This window comes from Podarcis tiliguerta, assembly GCF_965153285.1.
Source record: "Podarcis tiliguerta genome assembly, chromosome: 17".
In the NCBI taxonomy this organism is placed as follows: domain Eukaryota; kingdom Metazoa; phylum Chordata; class Lepidosauria; order Squamata; family Lacertidae; genus Podarcis; species Podarcis tiliguerta.
The window spans coordinates 22,738,152-22,765,886 of NC_139550.1; the positions used below are offsets into that span (position 1 = coordinate 22,738,152).

Here is a 27,735-nt window from a genome sequence, read left to right on the forward strand (position 1 = left end):
TTATCAGACACATGCAGCTCATGCGTTTATCCCTTTTTTTTTGTCCTTGTCTAGTTAGAAATACAGCTGCAATAATACTAAATATGCAAATAAGTATTTTGAGATCAGAACGTACCGTTTTATTTTGGGAAATTCAAACAAGCGATGTTAAATGTTATTCTGGGGAATCCCCCCTTCTGATAGCAACACCTCACTCGATAACCAAAGTTGGAGTCTGCTAATGTTGTAAAACTCCCCCTATCGCTTTCTCCTTTGATGCATTTCCGAACTTGGCTAAACATGTAAGGATAATAAGCTTCGGTCTGGACAAATTACATTTTGTTCCACCGAATAAGGTCACCCGTTTCTGACCGTATTCAAACACTGCTGCTAAAGTGTGCTCAACCGAGTGGACAACGCATGTTCCTTTTTAAAAAATAAATAAATAAAACCTGTCTGGAACTGAAATAGCACAGATAAAAATAAACATGCACTTTGAGCTGTGTAAAGAATTGTCTTTGAAAAGTAAAAACTTGCATCCGAGTACACAGGTGAAGAAGACAAGTGGGTGGGTGGGGTTTGAAGGATATATTTTCCTGCAACGTGCGAATAATTCCTTGGCAAAAGAGCCATATAGGCTGAGACATTGTGGATGAGTTGTCTTGAGAACGGCCAGAGAACGTAAGTATAGCTTTGCTCTTCTCACGGGACCCACCAGATGCCTTTGAGAAACCTGCAAGCAGCACATGAGCCCCACACAGGACCGGATTTAGGTTTGATGAGGCCCTAAGCTACTAATGGGGCCCTTTACTACATAATAATAATAATAATAATAATAATTTATTGTTTATACCTCACCCATCTAGCTGGGTTTCCCCAGCCACTCTGGAGAGCTCCCAACCGAATATTAAAAACACAATAAAACACCAAACATTAAAAACTTCACTAAACAGGGCTGCCTTCAAATGTCTTTTAAAAGTCAGATAGTTTTTAATTTCGGAGGTGGACCTCAGAGTCTGGGCATTTCCACCCCAGGTCTTTATTGGGCATTTCCACCCCAGGAGCCCCTGCCCAGTCCCTTAGACCCCCTAAGGGGGTCAAGTATCAACCCCCTTTAAGAAACCCTAGATGAACCTTTGCCATAGGGGTAAATTATTACAACAGACCTGCTGAAAGCTCTGCAACATTTCAAAGTGTAACAAAGTCGCTTGTTTTCCCTGTGTTCCTAGACATTGTCTAATAAATTGTATCAAAAAAGAGATAATAATAGTTTATTGCTTATATTTGCCCATCTGGCTGGGTTTCCCCAGCCACTCTGGATGGCTCCCAACAGAATACAGTGGTGCCTCGCAAGACGAAAAGAATCCGTTCCGTGAGTCTCTTCGTCTAGCGGTTTTTTCGTCTTGCGAAGCAAGCCCATTAGCGGATTAGCGCTATTAGCGGTTTAGCGGCTATTAGCGGCTATTAAAGGCTTAAGGGATTAGCGGATTAGCTGCTAAAAGGCTATTAGCAGCTTAGTGCCTTAGAAAAAGGGGGTGAGGAGCGGGAAAAAAAACCCCAGGAATCGCAAGACATTTTCGTCTTGCGAAGCAAGCCATAGCAAATTCGTTTTGCGAAGCACCTCCAAAACGGAAAACCCTTTCGTCTAGCGGGTTTACCATCTTGCGAGGCATTCGTCTTGCGGGGCACCACTGTATTGAAAACACGATAAGGCACCAAACATTAAAAACTTCCCTAAATAGGGCTGCCTTCAGATATCTTTTAAAAGTCAGATGTTTATTGCCTTGACATCTGATAGGAGGGCATTCCACAGGGTGGGCGCCACCACCGAGAAGGCCCTCAGTATATGTCCAGCTGCCCTTTGTCAACAGCAAATTGTCGCTGTTTTTCTGCGGAACATATGCTATATGGTAATTTATGGATCTAATAGGTATGTAAAGCCATTTGCACATGTTGCCATGCAAACAGTCCATGCATAATGTAGGCACCACACACACACACACACACACACACACATAGTATATGGTGATATTTTAGGGAGTTTGTGGACTCCTTGGAGGTTTCTAAGCAGAGGTTGGCTGGCCATCTGTCCCCTGGGTGCTTTGGTTGAAATTCCTGCATTGCAGGGGGTTGGACTGGATAACCTTCAGGTCGTGTCCCTTCCAACACTATGATTCTATGAAATCTGAGTCGAGCGGAGGCTGAATTTTGACTGCAACCTGAAGGGTTTACAGAAGACTTTGGCCTGGAAGTCTTGACCAACCTGGGCTGCAGCATTAAGTAGTATTTAAGAGATTGCAACATGGGAGCATGTATAGGTAGGATGGGTATTTTCATTTTATTTTATAGAAGTCTAAAGGATCCAATTTTCCACATGAAATAATATGGGTTTTTTATTTTATTTATGGTATTATATTATATTATATATTATATATTATAAAGATCTAAAGGGTCCTCTTTTCCACATGAAATAAGGTGTTGTTTTTTTTGATATTATATGTTCTATTTTATTGAAATCTAAAGGATACTATTTTCCACACGAAATAAGGTGGGTATTTTTATTTTATTTATATTCCATTATATTATATTCCATTATATATTTTATTTTAGATTTCAATAAAATCTCTTTTCCACATGAAACAAGGCGGGTATTTTTATTTTATCATTTTATCGTTTATCACTTTTCCCACATGCAATAAAGGCAGATTCGAACTCCAACCTCTCCCTCTCTGGACCAGCTGGAACCGGAACCTCCGGCCTCTCCACAACGGGCCACTCTGTTCTTCCTCTCTTCACTAGCTCTACGTTGGCTGGGCGGCGCGGGTGACGTCGTCAAAGCGCGACGCAGGCACGGCGGGTGGGCGAAGGCGTCGTCGGGCCGCTGATATATTACGCCGTCGACGCCCCGCTCGCTCGCTCTGTGACGAGAGGCTCGCGGGAAGAGGGCGCGGCTGACGCTGGTTCTCTCGAGTCGCCGTCATGACGGGGCGCAAGTTTCCGAAGGAGAAGAAGCGGCACCGCTCCCGCCTGGGCTGCCTGGACGAAGAAGGCGGAGGCAGCGAGAGGAAACGCCGGAGCATCGAGCCGCTTCAAGGCCTGGCCGAGGTAACCGCCGCCTGGGCCGCCCTGAGGGAAGGCGGGGCAGGGCTGGTATGCGCATGCGCAAGGTGCCTTGGCGGCCACGCCCCCCCCGCGCGTTTCTTATAGTTGTTTTCTAAAAGCCCTGGGAGTGCACCTTTCAGTATTTGTAAAGCACAGCTTACGTGGATGGCATTTATTATTATTATTATTATTATTATTATTATTATTATATATTACGTTTGAATTCAGCTTCTTGAGATTTTGAAGCAAAGTTCCCCATATTCCTGGACTTGTGTCCATTTGCTATGAACAGCTGTTCCGTTTACTTGTTTGCGACCCTAGAGTCCTAGAGTAACCCAGCTTTATACAGAATCTGTATAAAGCACATCACAAGATGGAAACCCAAAATGGGGGGGGGGGGGAAGCTTTACAAAAATCAAATAAGAACTACCAAAAACGTTTTTATTGAAAATTTGAGTGGTGGTGGTAAAATTATGAACTGCTTTGATCAATTTGACTAACAGCCTAGCAAGGTTAACATTTTTGTCTCCAACTAACTTATTAATACTATAATAATATATTATTTATACCCCACCCATGGGGGGGGGGGTTTCCCCAGCCTATCTGGACAGCTTAACTGTGGAGCATAATCCCCATGTGTTTTTTTACTCCAGTAACTTCTAATCACAAACGTGACTGTCCACTTCCCAATATGGTTCTACTTTTAGCTGTCCTGATTAAGAGCCACTGACAGACCTAACCTGCATCAAGAATTTGTTAAAAGCTTTTTTTTTAAGTTAGAAGGCATCACTATTTTTTGCAAGGAAGTTATTAGTACATTAATTGTATGCTACATTAACATTCTTAAGATCTGGTGTTAGGGAGAAGCTTTCTGACCAGTCTTATGCATGTTTACTTTGAATTAAGGCTTACTCCCAAGTAGGTTTGCAACTTTAAAAATATGATCCAGATACTCAAATTTCACAGCCATGAATTCACAAGGTGTCCACAGGCCAGACTACTATATCTTGAGTTCAACCTCTAGCCTGTAATTGTGATGACAGTACCGGCTTGCCTTACAGGGCTGGTGTGAGAAAAACAGAGATAGTAACCAAAGTGCTTTGAATGTGTTGTTTCATCCCCCCTGCCCCCCCCCCCAATGTATTCTCAGTTCCTTTTACTGGGTGGCATAATATTTTGAGAGAGAACTATCCCCGTGGATTTCCTTTTGCAGCATTCACCTGTAAACTTATTTTGCTGACTATATGATCTTTCAAGTAACTTCAAAATGCAAAACTGAACACCAACTTTATGGAGCATCTTAAACATTGCATTTGTATTTTAGACTACAGTATTAGAAGCCTATATAAGAAGCTTCATTGATTCAGGCTGTAATCCTATATCCTGGGAGTAAGACCCATCTAACCTTGTGGGACTTACTTCTGAGTAGACATGAAATGGCTTGCACTGTTCCTTCTGTAGTCAAAGCTTAGTTGCCGATATTACGACATAAGCAAGTGTTTTGTGTTGGGTCATGATTGAAACAGTTTTCTGTGTCATCATTTAGGAAACAAAATGTACTACACAAATTCCAGAAAATGAGGATGTGGAAGAAGAATCCAGTGACCTAGAAGAAGGTGGATTAGATCTCAGCGTGCAATTGAAGCCAGTTAGTTTCTACATCACAGATAAGAAGGAAATGCTACACCAGTGCTTTTGTATCATAGGAGAGAAGAAAGTGCAGAAAATGCTGCCTGATATCTTAAAGGTACTGAAATATATCTATTCTGGCAAATTTTGGAGAAAGCTGAACCGTTTCAGCATTTATCAGGAATAGGGAGTGATCTGAATGCTCTGTAACAAAGGTTAAGCCTCTTGCTACATGCTCTGGATTTTATTTATTTATAACCACTCTGATACCATCTAACCCTGCTTCTTCATTCCACAGTTAAAATATTTTATCAGGATTGAAAAAATATTTCAAAAATTAAAGGTGTGCTGCCCTGTTGGCTCCATAGAGGTTGCTTAAATTCCATTCAGTGGGTTTTCAGTAGCTTAACTGCACGTAGTGTAATAGTCATTATCCTTCTGTGGACATCTGTACAGTAGAAATTAAACAGTATATATTTATTATAAATTTATTACCCTGACATGTGCAGTTGGCTAGCTTTTGAGATAGTAAGGAAACTCTGAAAGGTTTTGGTGCTTCATTGGAAATGGGACATTTTCTGTTACGCACTGAAATCCTTAATTTTAATTAGAACATTGCTATGGCTATTTCCTTGATCATTTTTTCTTTTTCTTTAATTATGGCTATGGTACTGGATGTATATTCAGTCGCACCTTGGTTCTCCAACGGAATCCGTTCCGGAAGTCCATTCAACTCCAAAAACGTTCGAAAACCAAGGCACGGCTTCCGATTGGCTGCAGGAGCTCCCTGCACTCAATCGGAAGCCGCGTCAGACGTTCAGCTTCCAAAAAACTTTCATAAACCAGAACACTCACTTCTGGGTTTGCGCCGTTCAGGAGCCAAAACATTCAAGTCACAAGGCATTTCAGAACCAAGGTATGACTGTACATGCATAGATTCAGTTAAAAATATAAAGGAGTCAGATTCACTTTTTAAGGAGCCGTGCCTGCATTTATATTTTTAAATATTTATGGAAGGTGTTATGATCCTGCTCTTGAACTGTACAGGCTCCCACAGTTTATGTAAGATCAATAAAAACAAGCCTGCCTGCAGGCTTACAGTCTATAAGACATGACACAAAAGGGAAAGAGAATAAGGAGGGAAGAGAAAAATCAGCACTCATTCTTACAGTCACATAGTAGTTCTTATAATTACCTGCTGGTGTGGAAACAGCTCAGGGAGAGAAGGGTAGAATATACAATAACAAACAAACACATACATACATGTGTCACACTACATTGCCATAAAGAGGGAACCTGTATCCAAATTTCATGTTTAAATATTGGCTTTCGCCAGCATAATACCATGGCCTGTGTTTCAGAATGGCACAATTTTCCACGTTGGGACTATCAACTAATTTTTAGTTGATGCATCTTCTTTTTTAAGGGGTTGGTTAATTGATTATTGCTAAATCAATTTGCAGGTTTAACAACATTTAATGTAGGTATCTTTCTAAGAAACTGAAAGTGGAGTATGATAATTTATAATTTAGTAACTCAGGAATTCCTAAATTCTGTTGTTCAAGAGCACTTCTAATTTGCCCTATGTAATGTATTGGAGAAAGGCTTCTGTGTGCCCTAAGTGCCCTTCTTGCCACAGAAGAGGTAGCACCTCAATTCTCTGCATGAGTCACTAGTTAGGGGCTGCATTTTCCCAACCAGAAGGCACTGAGAAAGTGACTCCCACAGAGAATGGGTTCCTCCACTGGTAAGTGCTACTTATTAGTGTTTAATTTGGGTTAAGCTTTCGTTCCCTAAGAAAGTGTGTCTCAGCTATCATTAGTTTATGAAACATTGTAATAAACAAAAGCTGCTTCAAATTGTTGAAAGGAAACATGTGAGTCCATTTTCTCTTTGAGTGTTACAGTAGCACACAAGAATTTGACTAGCCTTAAAAATTGGCATGTGCCCTCAAAGCCCCACCAATTAAAATGTACTTTTGCCTATTAAAATGGTATTGCACTGATTAATCAACCTAAGCTTTAATTGATTAACTTGCCAGTTAAAACTTGCAACTCTATTCAGTGTGTATCCTATGCACTTAGAAGCTAGTTTAGCAAGTACTGAGATCAGACTGCTACAAAGGCTTTCAGAGTTTATATATTTGTGTATGTGTGTGTTTTAATAAATACTGTTGTAGAGCCCTTGGAATGAAGCAGGCTGCAAATGTAAATAACCTTAATTACTGTGGCATATGGAATAATGTAGTATATAATTATAGCATTTCCACAGGGATGTTGAAATTTTTCTTTAATTGGACATAACACCATCAGAGATGAGTGTGGCAGCCTGGCAGTTTATAAATAAGTAATTTATAATTAAAAAAGAACACTACTCCCAACAGACTTAAGACATCCTTGCTTGAAAATAAAGCAACTTGAAGTTGGGGGCAGGCAGGATTTAAAAATAAAGTAAAAACCACACAATAAGAATTCTGGCTATTTATAAGAATATCATAGAATGCTCCAGTTGGCAAGAAAAGCACGTATGTTCATTTTTATGATATACTAATCTTGTCTCAACATTTCTGGAGAAAAAGATTTTGTAAAATTTGGACTGGGAACAGAAACGCTCCCTTAACCTCGCTGTTTTTCTTGTAGTTCATCCCTAGGGTTGCAGAGCAGATTCCATAGCAACACTTTGCCTGCCAGCACTGAGCTCCTCTTCCACTGCAGACACCAGGTCTGGCCTAATACATTTTGGCACCTGAGGAAAACTACAAAACGGCACCTCCCCCCTCCAGGGCAGAGAGGCTGCTGTATAGGCGGCATAGCAGGGCTACAGAGAGAGCAGATCCGGCCTCCAAGGAATGTGCCACAGCCATTGCTGTTACTGTGGCAGTCGGCCATTCATTGCTTGGAAGCTAGATCTGCCCTCTACCACATACCCTCTCAACATTTTCTCAAGTGAAAACAGGAATGTCCTATTAATATTAATATCAATTTATTTATACCCCATCCATCTGACTGGGTTGCCCAGCCACTCTGGGTGGCTTCCAACATATATAAAACATTAAACATTAAAAAAACCTTCCCTATACAGGGTTGTCTTTAGATGCCTTCCAAGGGCGTATGTATACAGTGGTGCCCCGCAAGACGAATGCCTCGCAAGATGGAAAACCCGCTAGAAGAAAGGGTTTTCCGTTTTGGAGGTGCTTCGCAAAACAAATTTGCTATGGGCTTGCTTCGCAAGACGAAAATGTCTTGCGATTCCTGGGTTTTTTTCCCCCCTCCCCCCTTTTCCCCCAAGCCCCTAAGCCGCTTAACAGCTGTTCGCTAAGCCGCTTAACAGATGTTCGCTAAGCCGCTTAACAGATGTTCGCTAAGCCGCTTAACAGATGTTCGCTAAGCCGCTTAACAGCTGATCTAAGACGCTTATCAGCTGTTCTAAGACGCTAATAGCCTTTTAGCAGCTAATCCGCTAATCCCTTAAGCCTTTAATAGCCGCTAATAGCCTTTTGGCAGCTAATCCGCTAATCCCTTAAGCCTTTAATAGCCGCTAATAGCCGCTAAACCGCTAATAGCGCTAATCCGCTAATGGGCTTGCTTCGCAAGACGAAAAAAACCGCAAGACGAAGAGACTCGCGGAACGGATTCTTTTCGTCTTGCGAGGCACCACTGTATCTCCTTGGCTCGGGTTCACATAACTCCAATAACTTCCAACATTTCTCCGATGAAAATAAGAATGTCCCAAGGGAAAACAGGACAGATCAAATCAGAAACCAGGGAGGCTTCTCTAAATCTGGGACTGGCCCTGGAAAATAGGGACTCTTGGAGGGTTTGCTACCACCTGAGGCAGTTGACCCACCTTGCCTCATGGGTGGGCTGGCCCTGGTAGACTCCATAGAGCAGCCTTGGAAATGTTGCTACCTCCCAAATGTTTTAGTTAGTCCTTGTTCTCCCATGTTCCCATGTTCATGGCCTAAAAAGCCTGTGAAGAGAAATTTGTAAGAATTTCTCAGCCTACTTGGAAGTAATCAGACAAGTGGCTGTTTACAAGTCTACCATAGATATGGGATTATGTAGAATCTTGATTCCATCAGGCAAGGAGTTTGGGAAGATGGGAATTTCTGGAAATGCTAAAACACTGTTAACTCAGTCAGATTTTTGTTGTATGTAGCCAGTGTCTATTACAATATAAATCACACACACACACAGAAAGACAATTCAAGATAAGTTTAAAACATTTCAAATTTTAGAACTGCAAATGATTGAAACTTAAAATTATAACACTCCCCAGATAATTTAGATTTTTAAAAATCTCCTTGGCAGAGTCAACACTGCTTTGGATCTATAACGTAGCCCATAGCTCTTCATGTGCAGGTGGTGAGAATGTTATCCTTTAGATTTCAAAGTTGTATACATCAGCTTGCAGCCCTATGTTTTTGAAATAATCTGATTGACCTTCTTAAAAAAAACTTTGAATGAATAGAAGAATCTTCCTAGGTGGATTGTATAAGGGGGCAATAAAAAATACAACATACAATGTCTTTGATCTGGCCTGATCAACATACACAAAGATGGTCATATGTTGGCTTATTAAATAATTTACTGGTCAGCTGTTCTGTGGACATAGTTCAAAAACTGAACTGGGTAAATGCATGTCTAATGGGGATTAATTCGTGCAGGAAAATAACACTTTTTGTGATCAGATGCAATTTTAATGTACCAGAATGAAGACTTGGATTTCTTTACATGTTCAATGTCCATTTAGGCATCTTTAGCAGAAATTACATCATGGGTCTCATGGTAGGAAATATCAACCAGTTGGCTGTGTCCACTTTTGTGCTGCAGACCTGGGAAGGTTGGTCATAAGTCAATATGTTTCTTGGCCTGCAAAAAATTAGCTACTCCTCTTATTGATGATGCCAATCAAAGGCAAATGAGGGATTAATAAATGTGACATACTGCTTTTTTTGAGGGATCACTAACAGCTGGATAAGGTAATTCAGAACAGAACATTGATCTGCAATGCTATGCTTCTTGGAAAAGCCAGCCTGCATTGGGGAAGGAGCCTCATACTCCATTGTTCTAACTTCTCAGATCTTCTCAGGAACATCAACAAAACTTATTGGTTGAATTTTATTTTCTCTTCACTTAATTCTTCCAAAAAAAGAAGAAAAGGGAAGCACATTTTAATAAATCATACAAGAGTTTGAAGTGAGTTTAAATCTTAGGGTAAGGGAAACCTTGGTTAACCTTAATCACAGTTACTTTGATGCTGGCAAATGATAAAATTTAATTCCAGGAAGGGGTAGTGTTACAGGAAAGTTACATTATATCTGTATTAGCCCCATTTCTCATAATTAAGGTTTAAACTACCTGTATAATTCTTCACGGGCTGGTCCGCTAAAATTCTCTGTCAAGTGTAAAGTACGAACAAGAAGTCTTCTGAATTATTTTTATGAAAAAGAATGTATTAAAGGTTTAAGAGTCTTATGGTACAAGACTGTTCTTTTGCTTCAGCAGACTTAACACAGTTACCTACCAGGAGTGAAAACATAGATACCGAAAGCCTTATTAGGGTGAGAGTGATATTTTTCAGAAAGTTGTATTTCTTCTTCTTTTTACTCAAGCAATACTAATGAGAAACAGTGGCTGGAATAATCCATATCCAACTGCCAGCATTAGGGAATTTGAGAAGTGCCCTTGGGTTGTATTTAATTGTATGACCCCCACTGACAGAAGGCTGTTTGATCCAGCAGAAACGTCCATGAGGTGAAAAAGAGGGGAGAGGTAATTTTTGCAGTTTCTTCCTTTCTCCTGCAATCCCCTGCTGCGCTTGCCACACCGTTCAAGGGGTCCTTCATCGCTCTTGAGCAGATTGGGGTATGTGCACAGGGGGCTATCCTTTATGCCAACATACGCCCCTGCTGGATTAGAATGCCTTCCGTCAGAAGAGAGGCACAACCGGCTGCAATGCCTGCCTTGGGAAACCTAAGAAGAAAGCCAGGGTTCAGATTTGGCATACTTTGCTACTTCCTTAACATTGTCTTTTTGCAAAACCGTCTTAATAATTTTTTTAATTCAGATCATATGTTTTAAGTTTGGGTTTAGTGTCCAGATTGTATGTACCTGGCCGGGGAGGGCGGGGTACAAATAAAAAAATATGATGTTGTTGTTGTTATCGTCTTTATTAAAAAAAGAAAGGTGAAATTCAAACAAGCACTAAGGAGATCACCTGCCACTGAACGGAGTAGTCTCCCCTCTTCCCCAACCTCTCATTCTGGAAGTTCTCTCAACTCTTCCAGACAATTGGGGTAGGGGACAGGGCACATGGGAGAAAGCCCTGCTGTGCTAGCAGGACTCCTCCTGGTGGCTCCTGCTAGCTCAACTAGTTGAATCTGGCCCTTAGTGTGTAACTAGTGTTAGAAACTCACATATAAAAGCTAGGTGCCAAATGGCACCTTAAACCAGGATTGCTTGGTCGCAAGTGGCCGGTAGTCAGGTGCAAAATGCGCATGGCATCTGGCTAATTGCAAGCACCATTTATAACAGTCCCCCCTCTCTTTCCGTAGGGCTGTTCAATAGAAGAAATCAAAAGGCTTTGTCTTGAACAGTTGGAGCTCCTGTCTGAGAAGAAGTTATTGAGAATTCTTGAAGGTAGGCAATACTGTATCATATTGGAGCTCCTAATGAACACCAAGTACTGTACATGGATGCTTGATGTAGCAGAGAAGCATGGCAATTACCTAGAAGATAGATCGGAAGAGAAGCTTTGAGCAAATGAGGGCAGTCGTGACTTGGAACCCTGTTATAGAGAGACTTAAAATTAATGGCTACAGTGTTCAGAGGAGCTGCTCACAAGAGAGATATCTACTTGTGGTTATAATAGGCTTTCCTTTTTGCTCTGAGGACTGGAAAACCAGCCCCCATAAGCTTTCCATCAGTTATCTACATTAATGAGCATTGTATGATTGTGCGAGGGACGCGGGTGGTGCTGTGGGTTAAACCACAGAGCCTAGGACTTGCTGATCAGAAGGTCGGCGGTTCGAATCCCCACCACGGGGTGAGCTCCCGTTGCTCAGTCCCTGCTCCTGCCAACCTAGCAATTTGAAAGCAAGTCAAAGTGCAAGTAGATAAATAGGTACTGTTCCGGCTGGAAGGTAAATGGCGTTTCCGTGCACTGCTCTGGTTCACCAGAAGCTGCTTAGTCCTGCTGGCCACATGACCCGGAAGCTGTACGCCGGCTCCCCTGGCCAATAAAGCGAGATGAGCGTCGCAACCCCAGAGTCGGTCACGACTGAACCTAATGGTCAGGGGTCCCTTTACCTTTACCTGTGATCGTGTTTAATTTTTTTAAATAGTTTTATCTCCTCCTTGTTAGTTACCCTTTTAGCTTTAGTGCTGAACTTCTGCTACAGGAGTTGCCCAACACTTTTAAATGTGTTGCTGAATATATGTTCTATCTATAGACTACTCAGAGCTTTAGTATGAGAACAGGTCCTTGAACAGACTCTGTGGCCTGTATTACATATGTGTGTGTGTATGTGTGTTTGCATAAGAAAACGGAATACCTCTTTTCTGTACAAATACTACTACAATAGTTTAATATAAATGGCTTTGTTGTAAGAGAAGATTATTATTCCTTTGGCAAAGACTCCTGAGCTGGGTGGCATTTTTTTCTCTTACCCGAGTGACAGAAATTTCCTGGGGAAACCTTTTACATGGATTCTTTTTCCTTGTGGCGAAAGTACTGAAGACTTACTCTGTGTTTGTAATAGTTGTTTGCTTGCAAAGATACCAAGTTAAGCATGGAGGTGCAGAGAAGCAGCCAGACACTTATTGCTGCTCGTTGAAGCATCGTATCCCCCTACCTCAGGCTCTCCAAACAATATAGCCTTGGGACGTGCTATGGTTCCTTATTGCCAGCCATCTTCAAAACTCAGGCCACTGTCTCCCTCACAGACTACAGCTCCAAATGGTTTCTGTTGAGTAGCTTAGTCAAGCAGGTGGGCTGTGTCTCTTCATTTGACAGTCATAACAGTATTTACTGATGCATGTATTAATGAGGCAGAAAAATGCTGCCACACTGTATAGCATCTCACATTGACGTTGTATTTCAAGGTGAGAATGAAAATGACTCCGACAGTGATGAAGAGGCTAATGGTGGGGAAGAGAAGACAGCAGTTGAATCTATCAGCCAGTAAGTAATTGTAATGAGCAAATTTAATTTAACTGTCCTCTGAGAGTCTATTTAAAAGTTTGTGCTGACAATTTCGTTTTGAAGTGTTGGTGAAATCCCAGATAAACCCATGGTGAAATCTTGGCTGAACCGCTGCAAAAACTCTGGGGAAAATTTGCAAAACATTAGTGAAATGAAACTTCAGGTGAAACTTTCGTGAACCTTGCTGAGCATTTGTAAAAACCCAGTGAGCCTTCGTAAGATCCCGTTGAAATGTTAGTTAAATTGGCAGAATCTTCTGAAGCCCAAAGTGCCTTGAACAGAGAATCCTAATTGTATCCTCCATCAGATCCTACGGTACAAAGGTATGTATACAGCTGCTCTTAAATCACGGCATAAAGTAGGAAAACCAACCAAATCCAAGACTGTTTGCATACAGGCAACCCCTGATTTGCGGAGGTGGGGTGGGGTGGTGCATTTGGGTAATTGTGTGTGCTGCTGTAGCCTGTTCCATGCTCTTCCTGGTCTGAAAATGTCACACATGTTCAGGGTCGTGCGTGCTTTGAACGTGTGCAAAATGGGAGTTACCTGTAATCAGCTTGTTGCCCATCCCATGGCTGCAAATAGGATCTTTTTGTTTTAGGTTGGCTGTTAATTGCTAGGGTTAAAACAGCGTGGATAATTTTGATTCATTTTGTTATGTTGGGAGAAGGCAGAAGTTCTTGGGTTACCAAGCCTCTTTTCGGTGGCTGCTTGTTAGTAGCATAGTATGGGTCCTTCTTGGTGGGAATCAACATTTAAACAGCAGTTTTTACAGTTGCCTGGGAGTAAACCCCATTGAGCTCAGTGGGGATTACTTCTGAGTAGAAATGCATGTGATTGTGCTGTCAGTGTGAACAAGATGTACTAAATGACTCGCATATCAGCTAGTTATTTCGGTTAATACTAAGCATCTAAAAAAGAGCATCTAATCTATGCAACATTTGGCCACAAGATGGCAGAAAATGCATGTGTATTAAACTTAAGAATTGCGCCATTACATCAAGAAGCCTTTTTATGACAGCATATGAATTGCTCAGTGACAAAGTGTTTTGGACAGCAGATTGTCTGTATTAGTATGTGTACCTTTCTACCGAAGTGGTTGATATCAAGCAGGTACCACATAGTTTCTGCTGCTAGTTTTGCAGTGCACTGTTCAGGGGTCAGAAAACTTGGTACAGCTCATATGTTGAAAATCACCATTTCCATGACCAGTATTTAAAATAAGCTGCATAATTGGAAATCAAGAACTTGTTGTTGAGGCTCTTGCCAAATGAACAATCCTGATTCCTGAACGAAATTTGGCAGAACGACTCCGGACAGCAGGAGCTTTATTATCCTAGAGCAGACATCCTTTGATACATTTTCCTTCTGCAAACCAGATGACTGTGCCAGATCATCCCCGTTTGCCAATGAGCAATACTTGATAACAGCATTATCACTCATTTAGGAGCCGATGTCTTCATCCTGTGGTTGGTTAGGAATGAGGGGTACGAATGCCAGGGACATGATTGCCAGGTTCCTTTTCCTGTAGTGCGCTGGGTCTGTACCGATGCTCAGGGTTGTACACACCTTGCGCCAAACAGCTTCAGATATTCTGGATCGGGATAAATAAAATTTTGTGCCAAGGAAGTTTCAGCCTGTCTGCCCAGCCCAGCACCCTGTTGGGGATGCAAACCAATTCCTCCTCATTCATCCAATGATTGATTTGATGAACAAGGAGAGGCCAGTTTGCATCCCCATCAGCTGTGGGAGGAGAGTTTCCTCTTCTGCTCTGCTCATCATGTATTTTCCCAGTGAGTTGGCCAAGGGTGAATATAGCCTTCTGGCCAAAATGCTTGCTGTAGCCTAAATCCAACTTATTTCCCCACATTTGGTGCTCTTTCATGACTCTGCTTCTCCTCATAGGTTTGAAATTTACCTCTGAAACATTAAAGGCTTGAGGTTTAGTTGCTGTTGTTGTTTTTTGAATGGAAGCCAATGTTTCATTCTGAACCCAGTATCAATTTTCTCCTTCATAACCATGAAATGATTACTGCCCTGCACACACGCACACATCTATATGTTCTGCGTAAATGTCTTAATATCGGTAATAATTTCATAGGTTTGGGGGTTCAATAGGAAAACTTTGCCTTGAGGGCTGAATCTGTAGCAGCACCTGGTACTGAACAGAAGTGACTTGAGATGAGAGGAGCCCATTGGAATATTTGGCAGCTTCCGTATTAAGTTAGTCAAGGAGGCTTGTGGAGACAAATACAGGGGCATCAGGAAAAAGGTTTCCTCTTTGTGGACAGATAGATTATTTTTCAGGGATCTGGTAAAAAAATGAATCACTTATATATGCACCCCTATTTTAAAAAATTATCTTTAATCATAGCTTAGTTACAATACTTAACAGAGGCGGACACACGCCATTAGAGCTAAACCTCTGAAATGTAAGTTAGGATGACACTAACCTTGTAATGTTAAATTTAACTCCTCCCTGCAAGCTGGATGCTTTGATTGTGTGCATATTAACATAATACGTACATTACAAATTTTAGACAAAGTAGCTGAGGTATGAAATTGGTTAGATGAATATAAAATAATTTTATGGCTAAAATGCTCATTAAACTCAACAATTGGACTTGCCTTCCATGATTTTGAAATCCTGTGGAGAGCTGTATCCTGTTTCCTCAAGTGTGTCTTACAATCTTTCATTTGCTTTCATGCTTTGTATAAAGACAGTTGAACATCATGGCGAGATGGCAGATGAAATGTCATCCTTTTTAGCACTTTCTGAGTTATTTCCCCATCCTTTGAAACAGAAAGCAATGTGTCAAATTTTGGTGAGAACGTGTAGAAATAGCTAAACCAGCATCACACCATCCCACTCCAAAATGTGGGTTCAGTGATCTTTTTATCATTTTTGTGCAGATTGTGTAATACGCAAGGCTGTTTTGAAGATTTGCCCTCTTAAGTCTGGGAGTTTGGCGGCACCTTGCGGTTTTGCAGGTTGCATCCTTGCCTTGCTCTTCTTTCTGAATGATCCAGTGGGTTCATGTCTGAAAATACCCCTTTTCTGTCAGAGACTAGATTACTTTTAAAATTAATTCTCAGTAGTGTGGTTGTAGTATTAATCTCAGCAGTTATAAATACATTGCTGTGCAGCAGTGTTGATGAACACTGTAAGTAGAGTTAGGATCTGCTGTTTTGTGGGGCAAATTCCTACGTGTAATCCCTCGGCAGGGCTTCTGTGCCCAGTTCCCCTATCGTCCACAGGTTTTCTCTCTGTTTTTGCAGTTGCCTTACTGGGGAGCTCTTGCCTCCTATTGATGTTTTTCAAAGAACTTGCTCTCCAGATTCTTCCCCTGATAGCAGTGGCATCAACCAAAGATACTTCACAGTTAGGGTCTCTGTTGTTGATGTTCTGTATCTTTCACAAGCACAGATGTTTTCAGGGGTGTTTGGGGGTTGTCTTTTTCTTTCTCGTTCCTCAGCGAGGTTCTTCTTTTGGAAAAACAGCGGTGGCAATTCTGGGGAAATGGACAAGGAATGCATCGTTTTTTGGCACTGTAGCTCAGCAGTAAACCACATGCTTTGCATGAAGGTGGTCTTGGGTTTGACATCTACTGGTGATAATCCTGTAGGAAAACTTGGATGAGCCAGTGGTCTGGCTTGGTATAAGGCAGCTCTGGGGATACAATACTGTTAATACAGTGTACTTTCCAAGTTTTCAAAGCATTTAACATATCTCAGTATGTTATCTCAGTAATCCTTACAACTGTCCTGCAAAGCAGATTCCTTATTAATCTTTAGGGGGTGAGCTGTGTGAAATAAACAATGGAGTTCTTGACAGAGCCAAGATTTGAACCTGGAACTTGTAGCTCCAGCTCTTGTCACCTTAATTCAGCATATCTCTGTAGGCTACCGGCTTGATCAGACAACTCCAACTAGGTGGTTCTTCTCATTGGAAGGCAGGAGTTAGGCTGGCATTTCGGAAGAGGATGTTTTCCTTGCCTTAAAGGTAAAAAATTAGACATGTTCCTTGCCTTAGAACATGTCTAATTTGGATTGCTCCACCACACTGAGGGGGAAAGTAAAATTGACACTTGTAGGGGTTTTTTTGTCTTTAGGATTTATGGTTTATTTACGAATGCATACTGCCTGAGTCCACGATGGAGGGATTAGTTGAATTTTCTTCTCGGGCTTCGTGGAGTTATTTTGCTCTGCCTTTGATAAAAACAAGATCTTGTCACATGGTAGGGGAAATATTGGTATAGCTTTGGTGGTCTGGTGAGTTGTGTATAGGGCTAGCCAGAGATGTTTTCTTGTCCTCAAAACAAGGTTTTCTGTAACACTCAGTTTCTGTTCTGTTTACTCTTCTTGGGTGCAGTTAAAACTGATTTCTGATTGAGAAAAATTGACATATTCCTATAGTTGTGTCCCCAACTGGGCAGGCACTGCTTACCCTGTAAAGTGATATAATTACATTAACTGGACTAGCCCAATATCTTTGGGGAAGAGCATTCCAGGCAGCCCTATGAAACTTGAGAAGAAAGGAAATTATCAGTACTACAGCCTAAATAAGCAAGGCCTGCTTCACAAAATAAAGCAAACAATGAAATGTGGGGGCACGAGAGTATGGATATGAAATGCTTCTTTTTATAAACATAAAAGGTATACTAACTGAAATGTATTATTGTTTGTTCTCAGGCAAGACAATAGTATAGATTCTACTTCTTCTTTGAAGGAAGACAACAAACTGGAAGCTTTGGACTCAAAGCAAGGTAGGAACTGCAGAAGGCTTTAAACATTGCCGCCTCTGCGTTTGGCATTCTGAATAGAGCAGTAGCAATAATGTAATGTTACTTGCCTCGAAACAAATGCTCTGGGTCATCTCTGCAAATACTACATAATAGATTGCAAATGAAACAATGATGCATGATAGAATAACTTTCTTTGGAAGCTATAATTGAATTTCAGACATTAGGAGCCCCTTCTCTAGCTAGTTGTCAAATGAAACCCAGGAGTTTGTCAGCATTTTGGGCAAGCATTTGGGCTGTGTGTGTGTGTGTGTTTTACATTTTCACTAAACATGACTTTGTGATGCCAGTTCTTCTTTACATCTTTGGCTGTGGATTATGTTTTTTAGTCATTCTAGACTGTAACGAAGATCGAATCCATCTCTGGGTGTTATTTGTATTGTTGTCATATTTGATAGGAGTAGTGATCCAATCTAGAGTTCCTGACTTTTCCCCAAACCTGTTTCTCCTGTTCTTGATACGTCTTCCCTAGCATACCATCCACCTCTGACATCTTGTTTTACCATCTGAGCAAGGGGTGGGAGTAAGGTGTCTTTTTCCAAACCATACAACGACCTCTCAGAATCAAGCTGCCTATTTTCATAGCTGTGCCCTCTTTGGAGGTACACAAGAGTGTGTGGAGGAATGCCAGGGGGCCGCCTTTTATGAGCTGTTTCATGTGGGCAGGCTCAAGCCTTTCCCCTTTGACTCTGGGAGATATAGTGCAATAGGGTCCCAGATTTAGAGCATTGTTTATTTGGTGCAGTATATAGCGGGAGCTCCCGTTGCACAAAGTAACCAAGCTTCCGTCAACATGATGGGAAGGAGCTGCTCCTATTTCTCCATACCAAGCGCAGATTTAATCACTATCCATACTGGTGCCCCTGAGTATACCCCTTTACTTCCTTTCGTGTAAGTGAAAGATTGTCCTTTGTTCCTACAAGAAAAAGGTGCGGTACTTAAGGAAACTATTGGGACGAGGGCAAAATTCGCACTCCATCTCTGCTGTTCGCCCAGGAGCAAGAAGGTTGAAAGGAGAAGAGAGTGGACTTAGGATCACACAGGGAACAAAAGGAGTTGTTTTGTTGGTTGTCTGGGTTTAACCCATCAGCGAAACACCAGTGTGAACCCAAATAGTGAGGTCCTAATGTATTGTGTAAGGGGACGCGGGTGGCGCTGTGGGTTAAAGCCTCAGTGCCTAGGGCTTGCCGATCGAAAGGTCGGCGGTTCGAATCCCCACGGCGGGGTGCGCTCCCGCTGTTCGGTCCCAGCGCCTGCCAACCTAGCAGTTCGAAAGCACCCCTGGGTGCAAGTAGATAAATAGGGACTGCTTACTAGCGGGAAGGTAAACGGTGTTTCCGTGTGCGGCTCTGGCTCGCCAGAGCAACGATGTCACGCTGGCCACGTGACCCGGAAGTGTCTCCGGACAGCGCTGGCCCCCGGCCTCTTTGAGTGAGATGGGCGCACAACCCTAGAGTCTGTCAAGTCTGGCCCGTATGGGCAGGGGTACCTTTACCTTTAATGTATTGTGTGGGTTTGTGCCTGCCAACGTTTTCACCTCTTTGCCTAGTGATGACAGGCATGCTGCAAGCCATGGGGAAGGATCATTCTGCATCTTATTGCCACAGGAAATATCCCCAGTAATTACTTACATCTCTTTAGAAAGAAGTGCCCCATTCTTCCTTAAAGATGGTAAAAATAGCTAATAGGGGGAATTGAACTTGATTAAAATGGTCTCATAAGCCAGCCAAGCGATTAGCAGGATGCTGTGACTTTGTGAAGACTGCTTTAAATATTGCTTGTTGCACTCTCTGGAATGACCTCTGAATTGACATGTCTCCTGCAGACTTCCTCTCTTCCTTCTCTGCTATCAGAGGGAATTGATGACTGTTGCAGGTGATTGCTTCTTTGTCCTTTTTATGACTTTATCAGCCACTGGTTTCGTGATGGCTCTGGGCAATGACAACAGTGCTAGTCAGGATGTTAGCTTTTAAAGAGCTTTTTTTGAGACTGTGCAGGCATAAATGGTAAAACTTAGTAACTGTTCTTCCTCCACACTGCAGTCTGATGCTGAAGATGAAAAGTACGAGAGCCAAGGGGTAAGCAGAAATGAGTGAAAAGTGGTTAAGAAAGAGAAATTAAGTGCCTGGAAATGAATTTCGCAATCCTAGTTGAAAGAATAAATACAAGTTATCAAAATGAAAAAGATAATGAGAAAAATGCCATCAGAGACTTTTATTACTATGTAAAATTACAGCTGCAAAAAAAAGGGGGGGAAATGAAGCGGTTCAGCTAATTAAACATTTGTTAGGGCAGTAGGGCTATGTGATTATTGTGCATTGTACTTCCATGGAGATTTCAACTCTGGAGAGAGCCCAGCCTGATTGTACCTTTAAGCCTGGTTTAGGTAACTTCTTATTCTCCAGCAGAAGGATAAATGATTTCTATAAAAAATACTTTTGTCTCATTCCCTCGGGTCAGTGCCCTTTCACTTGGATCCGTTGGCCTTTGGCAACAGGAGAGGAGCGTGCTGGAACATTGCTTCTGAACTTTGAACCAGGCTTATTCCGTTGAGAATGTATTCTCGCTTTGGAGATGTTCTGTTCACTTGAACAATGCATTAAGTAAATATGGACTAGTGCCCGGCAGCAAAGCAAAAGAATTTCCATTCCTTAATCCTATTGATTCCCATTTCTTTGATCTTTCACACACTTCTCTGGCAAGTTAAAAGCAGTCGGAAAATGTTTTGAGTTCATGCCTGCCTTGTTGTAGGCAATGTGTGGTGAAGAGTAAAAACTACGCCTTGCGGATCAAAGTTCACTATTTGATTGTTTTTGAGAACTGCTCCTCAGAAGACTGTGGTGATGGCATATTTTGCATAAGTTTCTAACAGCTGCTTTAAAAACCATTGTTTCATAGGTCTTGGTAGACTTGTCAGAGGAACAAGAAACCCCAACTGTGGCCGTTTGACTTAGAGTTTTATAGCCTTGACCATCTGCCTCATAATTAGACTAATGTAATCTAACTTCTTTCACCTTTTGTTGTTGTGTGCATTTTAAAGCTCATCAGATCAATGCTGTGTTCAGTTGATCTGATTTTGCAAACATACAGCATACTTAATAACTCTTAAGTTGGTCAGGCTCTTATGCAATAATATAGTACACGATTAAAGGTTAGCTTGGCTTTGTTCTCACATTTTCTTGAATCAGTTGTGTTATTCTGTATGTGTTTTTTAAAAGCATGGGTTTTCCTGATTTCCTCATAATATATTTACAGGCTACAATTGTCTATGTATATTTCTAATATTTGTAAAACTGCTACATGTGGAATGGTTTACTTTCTAGTTACTTTATGGAAAGCTGCCTCCTATTTTGCAGAGGAAGAACATTTATTATACATTTCTCTTAGTGTTCGGTATTGATTTTTCTTCCCCCTCCAGATACCAGTTATATCATAAAAAGTCAAAGAAAATATGCTTTTCTAAAGATTTTCTTCCTTGCTCATAAACACAAGACCCATACACACACACAAAGAAAGTTGCGATACTTCTTTCTAAAAAGATTTAAAAGCCAGGCTAGAATTTCTAAAGCCTTTCCTCCTACTTTTGTCTTGAGAGGAAAACTAGTCTTCCTTCAACTCATTTTGGAACCAGCACAGATTAATTTCAGTAGTATGTATTCTGCTGCTCAGTCTTTGTAGAGGACTTGCTGAGAATGGAAAGTACCCAGCATAAAGATCAAGCAGAGAATATTGCCTTTTATGTGTATGGAGAGGTTTTTACTACTCCATCCCATTTTCCAAAATAAACCCTCACATCCATGTAGCTAGCCTTGTGATACAGTATACTATTATAGCCAAAGGCGCTGAAATATTTAACAGCACAGCAACACGCCTCTAGAATCTAGAAACTTTCATGATAAGCAGAGGCCAGCACATGTATTTCTAGTTCTTTGTTGTCATTCTCATTATAAGGCCAAAGAATGGTGAATAATCCTCTTGGGACTTTTGCAAAAATGAAACTTTGCCTATTAGCAATTTGTGAAAAGCCTGGCAGTATCAACAATACAATTCTGTTGCCAAATATGGTATGGACACATCACAAATCTATGACATTCTGGGTGCTGTGGGAGTCTTGGCAGACAGACATTGTTGCATAATTTCTCTGGATCATGGTTCTTGTTTATGACTTAGTGGTTGCCAACCATTCATGCAAGTGTCCGAGGTCAAGATCAAAGTATGGGATTGGGCTGTTCAGTTCCCTGAACCAAGATCCCTCTCTCAGTCCTCACCATGCGTCTTTGTCTCACCATCTCCTCCTCGTGATCCATCCCACAAAATGTCTCTGTGCACTAAAAATGAGGGACATCTTTGCAGCACACAGATGCACACTGTGGTCTGAATTGCAGCCCCATGCACCTGCTCCATTGGTGACCAAGGAGTAGGCAGTTAGTGGCGGGGGGGCTCAGTTTGTGATGCATGGAGCCCCTGCCTGGAAATACATGGAGTTCATTCATTGGATGGAAGGAAAATGAACCCTGATACCCCTAGAACAAGGTCCACAGGACCCCTGATTCTTCCCCAAAGTGCCATGGATCCCTGCTGCACCTGTTACTTACAACGTACTTGCTGCAACTGATGGTTATAAAAGGCTGGAGTAACCTGCTTCCAGATTCTTAGGGGCTACTTCATTCTGCACAAAGTGGCTCAGGGGTCAGAACTATCCACCCTGTAATAAAAGTTGGCACCATCTATCTTCACATTGACAAAGCAGAAGATACTGGATGGAACCATTGCCATTGCCTTTTTGTAGGTGGGGGAGCTAAAGAAATTAATGTGGTTCCTGAAAGATCCCTGGAGGAACAGGCAGATGGGCAATGGCATTTTGCTTTTCCCTAACAGATATGTTAGCAATATAGTAAAAGTCACATGAAATGTCTAAAGAATCCATTCTTTCTGTGCAGCTGATTATATCACATCTTGATTAAAATTTGAGAGTCAAATCAACCACCCCTAATTTTAAGGATACCAAGGTTTAATTTTTTGTTATCTGATTAACCAGCATTCCCTTTATAAACAGAGCTTTACTAGGGCTGGGGTTATTTGATCCTCGGGAACCGCAATTCAGAGGCCGCTTTGTATTGGTTTCCAGTATATCAGTGACTGTGGTGCTGATGAGCAATAGTACCAGATCAATAACACTTCAAGCCTTGGAGATTTGAAAGGAGAGGGTAGAAGAGGGGAAACTGCTAAGTTCTGCAAAAGCCGTCCAGTAAAAGAAAATATTTGGGACCAAGAGGGGAAGGGCTAATTAAAAACCAGAATCTCCAAGAAGAAAATGACAGCAGAGTATTGATAAACACATTAATTATTTCAGAGTGTTCTAATCTACTGCTGTCCTTTTATTATCATAAATGGCATATAGGAGCTCTCAAATGAATGCCACGTTACTTTAGACTTTTCAGAGTGAGCTGAAAAGCTATCTTGTGTTTTAATCCACACATCAATTTAATACTCTTGAGGTTTCATTGATAATTGTGGCGGCTATTAGTGACATTTATATTGTAGGCAGAATGGATAAAAATGGGCAAGTGTGAACCTTCAGCCTAACCAACTCCAAATCTGTGTATCAAGGCCTTAAACTGTAAGGATTACAGAGAATGCGCACATTCCAGAGGAACGTAATGCCATGGCCTCCTGCAGTAAATTGCGCAAATGAACAGTTGTGTGTTTTATCACTTTGCTGTTGCCAGGCTGCGTGTAAATTCTTGACAAGGTTTTCTCATTGTCTCTTTAAAAACATTGCACATAAAGAATCTCCCAAAGAGCAACATATTGATCTTTACCATAATAGGCCATATGTCCTTTAAGAGGTACCAATGGTTAAGTAGTCTTCGAATCCAGCTTTTTAATATAGGTAGTGAATTCTGAATTTTGCCTAGGCTATATAATGTGTCACAGCGAATGTGTTATGCCTCCATACATTGAACAAGGGCTGGTTCATACATTTAAAGTATTTTCTCTGCTGTTCAGCAAAAAGAAGGGGGGAAGCTCATGGAACGGCTTACAGATACCCATAAATCCCTGTCTTCAAGCTTGCAGTCTAAAGGACGCAACTAAAAAAGGAAAGGGATTGGGAGGGAGGAGGAAAAAAAGGTAACCCGAGCAGTACTTAGTTGTAGAACTCTTGAAATGGCCACCTGGAATGGAGAGCATTCAAGGAGAGAGGAGGAGCTGAATGTTGCTGATGGCTCAGCTCAGCTGACGGAGAGGTTCTGAAGTCCCATTTCTCCTCTACCGTAGCCTGATGACATGGTTGCTTCTAGGTGCATGTGTGTAATTTGACGTGTCCTCATGTGAATATGTGTGAACTGACTCCATTAGAAAACACTGTGTGGATGGGGTGAGGTGGTGGCACCTGTGTCCATATTGTTGGCTCTGCGATGGCATCTTCACATATTGAGTAAATAATTTGATGCTAGAGCCATTGAGCAATGAATGTGTGTGTGTGCGTGTGTGTGCGCGAGCCAGTCCTTGGTAGATCAGTTCCATTGATTTGATACAATTCAGTTTCAGTAATTTTTTTCATAGTCACACCCCGGATTTTATGTTTCTCAAGGAAATATACATGCCATTTTGTAATAAACAGCTTATTAAAATTTCATCTTAGGGTGCTATCAGACACATTTCTCCATATCAGATAAGTTTAACACTTTTTACATTTTGTAATGCCTTATTGTGCATTTAACAAATATAAGTAGTGTTAATGGAGAACTTCCAGAGATAAATAATCACACGTACATAGTACCTGAGGACAAGATGTCAAAAGAAATATATGCTTTATTATGAGTGTTTGTCATGTCAGATTCAAACTCGTTTCCTTGCATCATGTTCTGTTACATTTTCCTAAAGACCATTGCCTGGGTCCAGAGAAAGGGAACCCTAGTTCTGTGCACCTCAGGGAGTTTGGGGCTTGTGTTTCTAGAACCCTAGTTCACCATCTTCCATGATTTATTTTCCCTTGGAACTGCTGGGATTTCAAAAGCCCAGTGAACTACTGCAGAATGCAGCTTTGGCATTCAAAGGGCCTTTTAAAATTCTCAAACCTTGAGGTCATGTCCAAAGTAGTTCTTTGGATCACAGCCCATGTTTTTAATCATAATTGAACAAATAGGAACGCTGTAATTGTTTTTGAGATAACTTAAATTGAAACACTTCATTAAAAGTCTTTGCACAGATATCTCTTAATAAGTGTATTGCCACGCTGATATCTGTACCCTCATTTTATTTTGTTGCAATGTACACGAGAATTTTAGGAGTATTTTTAAACTGCACTTCAGGAATTAAATTCACTTCTAAAATAATAAACAGCAGTCAGCCCCAAAGGCTCCCCACATCAACTTTCATTTTGTAATGCAGAGGCGTCCTTGTGATATAAAACCTTATGACATTTTAATTAGGAAAATAGATCATGCAATTCCATACGATGGAATAAATTTTCCAAGCGCTGCTGCTCTGGTCTACTGCATGTTCTCCTAAATTGGAATAAAAATGCATTAAAACTTGTCTAAATTAGATCAGTCTTAAAGCTGGGGGAGGGGAGGAAAGAGAGAAACTGTTGATTTTAATTTATAGATGACCTTTCCTATACCTTAAATCTATGCAAAGGAGTATTTGTATGCAGAGGAAATGTTTCACAAGATGAAAAGCCAATTTTATTTTATTTTTAAAGGGCTTCTGAATTCTTCCTTTCTGTTAATTTTGTGTTACAGGCAAAGGAGAAGACAGCGATGTTCTCAGCATCAACGCAGATGCATACGACAGTGACATTGAAGGCCCATGCAATGAGGAAGATAATTCAGATGGGCTGGAAAGGACTGTCAGAAGTGGAGATGGTCCAATAGACGACCTCCAGAAGGACATTGAGAAAAGCGTGAACGAGATCCTGGGGCTTGCAGAATCCTCCCCAAAGGAGCCAAAGGCAGCAACTTTGGCGGTTCCTCCAACAGATGATGTCCAACCATCAGCACAGCAGCTGGAACTCCTGGAGCTTGAGATGCGAGCCAGGGCTATTAAGGCTCTCATGAAAGCCGGAGATGTAAAAAAATAGCCCCAGGGCTGTTTCATTTGCAAGATGTCTGCATTTGTTCTGATGGGTGTGATGTCGGCTCCCTTCAGTGCTAAAATATATTTGAACCGGTTTTGACATTCCTCATTCAAGCCCTTTGTGTATCCTGACCCATGGCTGAAGAAGTTGGCAGCAGTTTGTCACTGCCATCAGAACTGTGTGACTCTTGCACAAGTGGAGAGGCTTGACGCTGTTCGACTCAACTGGCCATTTTCTCTCTTTGTGTTGGATTTCCCCCCTTCCCTCCCACCGCCCTCAACACGAATTGGGAAATGGCTGTAGATCATATACATCTCTTGCTAAATCCCGGTGCTTTGCAGAATAATTGGGGAACAATGTAAGGCCTTCTCAGGGCTTACTTCAGCATTCTGGGGAGGTTCAGTTGGGGAGAAAGAAACAGACTACCGCTCCTTAGAGATGGAGGCCTATCGGGCGTGTATATTGAGAAATCCCTTGCACCAGCAGTTGAGACCCAGATTGCTTGTTTTCGTTGGGTTCAGTTTATGTAGCAAAATATTGTATGCCCTATGCCAAGGGAGCCAAGATGGTAGTGCAGTCTGTGGAGCCCTTAATGGGTCTTGGCAGCTTCTGGTGCCAGCCCATGAGCATTCATAATCTGTGTAGTTTGAACCATAATACAGTTACTGTCTCCCTTTATTTTTAGTGAGTTTAAGTAATGATGTGGGTGCATCCTAAAACACACTCTTTAAAACGAATTTCTGGTGCTTGACTGTAGTTATGTGCGTAGCGTCCAGCTTTCCAGGACATGTTACAAATTCATTTTTAATCCCTTAAGTGCATTGTTAATGTTAAGTTATAGACTTAATATGGTTAAATGTAATTTGTAAACTCAGCCTAGGAAGACCCTTTCCTAGGACTAGATAGGACGTTTTGACAATGCAAAAGTAGATATTTATATGCAGTTGGGGTAGTTGTTACACGTGTCTATCCTGTACGTTATGAAGCGAAGCGACTAAGACTTAAAATGTCGGTATCCTGAGGTTTTGTTTTGAAGTAAGTCTGCACTGATTGCAGGTGGAAAAAAGACATATAAAAATTTATGAGGGTGCAAGGCACACCAATACCTGCTGCTTTGAAAATGGCCAAAAAGTGTGGTAGGTCAACATGTATTAACAAATACATTTGACTATACATTTCAGTGCATGCTCAGGTTGATAATTTTTTTTTTTTAAAATAAATGGGTGGAAGTTCCAGCAGGTTGCACGGTGTGGTATAGCAGGGCAGAGGCAGGCTGGCTAGTGCCTGCTGGTTGAACAATAAATACTCATTTTAAATTGCATTCTTTTGTTCTCCTGCCTCCTTAAACTTGAATGTTTGGGTTGGAGAAAGGAAGAGCTTGCTGAGCCTAGCATTGAACTGAGTGAAAAATGGAGACCATCAATTTCGTGCATTAAAGACTGGAAGGAAACACGAGTTGGCTTGAATGAGAAAAATGGAGATTTTTCATCTCCTTGGTTGGGGAGCAGAAGGGACAGTTAAGTGAGGGAGGAAATTTGGGGGATAAGGAACTGATCCAGAAATGATGCAGGGAAACTAAGAAGAAAAGTTAATGGAGTTAAATGCCTTTGAGTTTTGGTATAATCAAGGAAGTGTTAATACTGTGTTTTATTTTGTAGATGGTTGTTGACACCACTTGGGAATGAACAAGGAAGGCATCTAAGCTTTTTCTTGTGATAGATACCATCTCTGTCTTACTAAGCTCATACATTTCAAATTTTTCACATGAAATTAGAGTCATTGTCAAAACTATCTCTTCAGCTGTGATTTAACAGAAATCTCAGCTGTCAGTACTAGAGTGGTAAAGTGTTGGGTTTATTTCTGAATGTAGAAGCTTCACTGACCATTGTGAATTCTTGAAGCAATAGTCTAGAAAAATAAAGTATCTAAAATATC

The 27,735-nt window shown here is 41.3% G+C and overlaps 1 protein-coding gene and 1 long non-coding RNA gene across 2 annotated transcripts; one reads left to right on the plus strand and one right to left on the minus strand.

Moving 5' to 3' along the window:
• Positions 1–2,809: 2,809 nt before the first annotated feature.
• CAAP1 (caspase activity and apoptosis inhibitor 1) lies at positions 2,810–27,735 on the plus strand. Its single transcript, XM_083420601.1, has 6 exons — positions 2,810–3,084; positions 4,628–4,828; positions 11,267–11,351; positions 12,816–12,894; positions 17,608–17,681; positions 25,466–27,735. Exons 1-6 carry the CDS (start codon positions 2,959–2,961, stop codon positions 25,801–25,803), a joined length of 903 nt encoding a protein of 300 aa, XP_083276727.1. The 5' UTR covers positions 2,810–2,958; the 3' UTR covers positions 25,804–27,735.
• On the minus strand, positions 17,013–27,731 carry LOC310668081. The gene is made up of 2 exons (XR_014506611.1): positions 19,213–27,731; positions 17,013–18,840 (listed from the first exon to the last, which is right to left on the minus strand). It is a non-coding gene; the product is annotated as an uncharacterized lncRNA (long non-coding RNA).